The sequence below is a fragment of the Pagrus major genome, chromosome 8 (assembly GCF_040436345.1).
Source record: "Pagrus major chromosome 8, Pma_NU_1.0".
NCBI classification, from domain to species: Eukaryota; Metazoa; Chordata; class Actinopteri; order Spariformes; family Sparidae; genus Pagrus; species Pagrus major.
The window spans coordinates 24,402,413-24,404,912 of record NC_133222.1 but is presented as its reverse complement, the minus strand read 5'-3'; the positions used below and the strand labels follow the sequence as shown (position 1 = coordinate 24,404,912).

General features: G+C 42.3%; 1 protein-coding gene across 1 annotated transcript in view; it reads right to left on the bottom strand.

The window, feature by feature from the left end:
- The window catches only part of ctcf (CCCTC-binding factor (zinc finger protein)), a 14,198-nt gene that overhangs the window by 2,364 nt on the left and 9,334 nt on the right, over positions 1-2,500 (bottom strand). The window contains exons 9-14 of the mRNA XM_073471677.1: positions 2,086-2,256; positions 1,847-1,980; positions 1,296-1,416; positions 877-1,026; positions 615-775; positions 1-116 (exon numbers count right to left, since the gene is read on the bottom strand). The exon at positions 1-116 is cut by the window's left edge and continues 67 nt beyond it. Coding sequence (XP_073327778.1) covers positions 1-116; positions 615-775; positions 877-1,026; positions 1,296-1,416; positions 1,847-1,980; positions 2,086-2,256 — 853 coding nt within the window. The remainder of the gene's footprint in view (positions 117-614; positions 776-876; positions 1,027-1,295; positions 1,417-1,846; positions 1,981-2,085; positions 2,257-2,500) is intronic.

The window sequence follows — 2,500 nt, the reverse complement described above, 5'->3', positions numbered from 1 at the left end:
TAGCGTTTGAAGTGCATGTCTAGCAGCTGCTTTTGTCTGAAGGTCTTCTCACACTGGCTGCAGGCGTATGGTTTCTCTCCAGTATGGGTTCGACGATGCATCACCATGTGACGCTCCTGCACCCAGCAGCAGGGGATACGGTTAAAAACCACAGTTATACAGATACAGATATAAAGTTCTATACATTTTTAGCCATGGAAGCGGCAGGGTCCTCTTAAGGGGAGACTGAAATATCTCCAAAATTCCTGGATGGATGGCCGTGTCATTTTGTACGGTCATAGTCCTCAGAGGATGAATCCAATAGATTTCTAGTTTATTCCTGACTTTTCCTCTAGAGCCAAAAGTAGGTCAAATCATACAGTAAAATTACTTAACATCTAGCATTTAACAGTCTAAACTCAGATGAAGAGGTGAAACAACATAGACCTAGCACAGCTAAGTGTTTGTTGTTGCTAAATAATTATAAAAGTTAAAAAGTTTAATGATGTTTAAGGATAATGATAGAGCTACTGGCTTGGATGACCCATAACTGATAATCAAATGAATTACACGTTTGCCACTGGGAATATGGTAACCCAATGGATCACTATACAGAGGTATCTGTGTACACATACCTGGCGGCAGCAGTAGTCACACATGTCGCATTTGAACCTCTTCTCATTCTTATGTGACTTCTGATGCTGGATTAGAGCGTAGCGCTCGTGGAAAACAGCGTCACAGTAACGACACTTCTTTCCAGTCTCAATAAACGAGTGCTGCTTACGAAGATGGACGCCTGCAGATCCATACAGACCACAAGAAAAAGCACATTAGGGAAATCAAACAGCATGGCAAAGTACATGACCTTGTCTGTCTGTTAAGTTTACACTGTGTTACCCAAGTCACTCTTGCGTGCGATGACAGTGTCACAGTGTGGACAATGGAATTTGGCCACATTCTCTGTGTGTTTCTGCAGAATGTGCATCTTCATGGTTCCACTCTGGGTGAATCGGGCATGGCAGATGTAACACTCATAAGGTTTCTCTCCTGAAAAGAAGATTGAGCATGTATGCAGGTTATCCCTGTTCACTGTTCTCACTGATATATGTAATCTGACAGAACAATGCAGAAATACAAAAGATTCTTAAGAGTTCAAGCCCAAAATATAGATTTGAACAATGCTACTCTTTCATATGAAAATGTGGACAATTGTTTTTGCCAAAATATTAACCCCATCTCTGAAAACTGACATTTGCCACATTGTCCTACTGCACTGCTTTATAAGTGTAGAAAAGTCTTTAAGGAGTCAGTTTTACCTGAGTGTGTCCTCATGTGTCTCTTCAGCTTGTATGTGTCTCTGCTGGCATAGCTGCAAAGACTGCACTGGAATGGACGCTCGCCGGTGTGGGAACGAATGTGGCGCTTTAGTTTGCTCACCTACGAAACACCCACACACATAGTTACATATCAGAACAATACCATAAAGTGCAATTACTGCCTCACGATTGTGTGCTTCCAGAAAAGCTGCAGTTTACATCCATTTTTATTAGGGGTGTAATGGTAAGCAGAAGTCACTGTTCAGTAGGTACCTCTGTTTGAGGCTCAAGGTTCAGTACAAGTATGGTGCAACTAGAAAGAAAATCAACAAAAAATCCCAAATGCATAAGGCTAGGTTTCATTTCATTTACTTTCAACAGTGTGGATTTACTTGTTGGAGTAACATATGAACCTGGCCCTACTGGCTACAGAATTGGGAATTTCCATTGCTCTTTGTCACTCCCGGATGAGAATTAGTATAGCAAATGTAAAACGTTGAACTCACTCTCAAACTTTGTTAAAATATAAAGCATACAGGAGCTTGTCTTACCTCGACACTGGCATAGTCACACATGGAGCATTTGAATGGTTTCTCATGTGTGTGTTTGTAGCGACGATGACGAACCAGCTCTCCACTAGTCACAAAAGCCATATCACAGTCTGTGCACTTGTGTGGACGAGTTCCTGAAAACATAAAAAAACAAGACACGCATAATCGTGTAGTCGTTGCATGGTATTAACAAACTCATTCATTGTTGAGTCTCCTCTTAAAGCTGTGTTATTGTATACCAGTGTGTGTATTCAGATGATTTCTAAGCAGGGTGACCGTCCTGAAGGCTCTTCCACACAGGTGACATTTGTGAGGTCTCTCGTCGGTGTGGCTTTTCATGTGTCTGTCCAGGTTGGAGCGTCGAGGGCACGTGTAGCTACACAGCTCACACTGAAACGTCTTCTTCACTCCTGACACACAACAATGACATACAGAGAGCGCACATTCAACAACAGTGGTTGTACTACAATCCCTTTTCACAGAGAGACTCTGCATTATCGGCACAGCAAAGCTCACCATTTCTCCACTTTTGTTTGTTCACACAGTGTGTCAATTCATACAGCACGCCGGCGCCATGTATCCAAAAGAGGCGTGACGGTACTCATCATGACATTGACATCTGTGTGTTTTTTTTCAATGTCTTTCCTCCGGTGT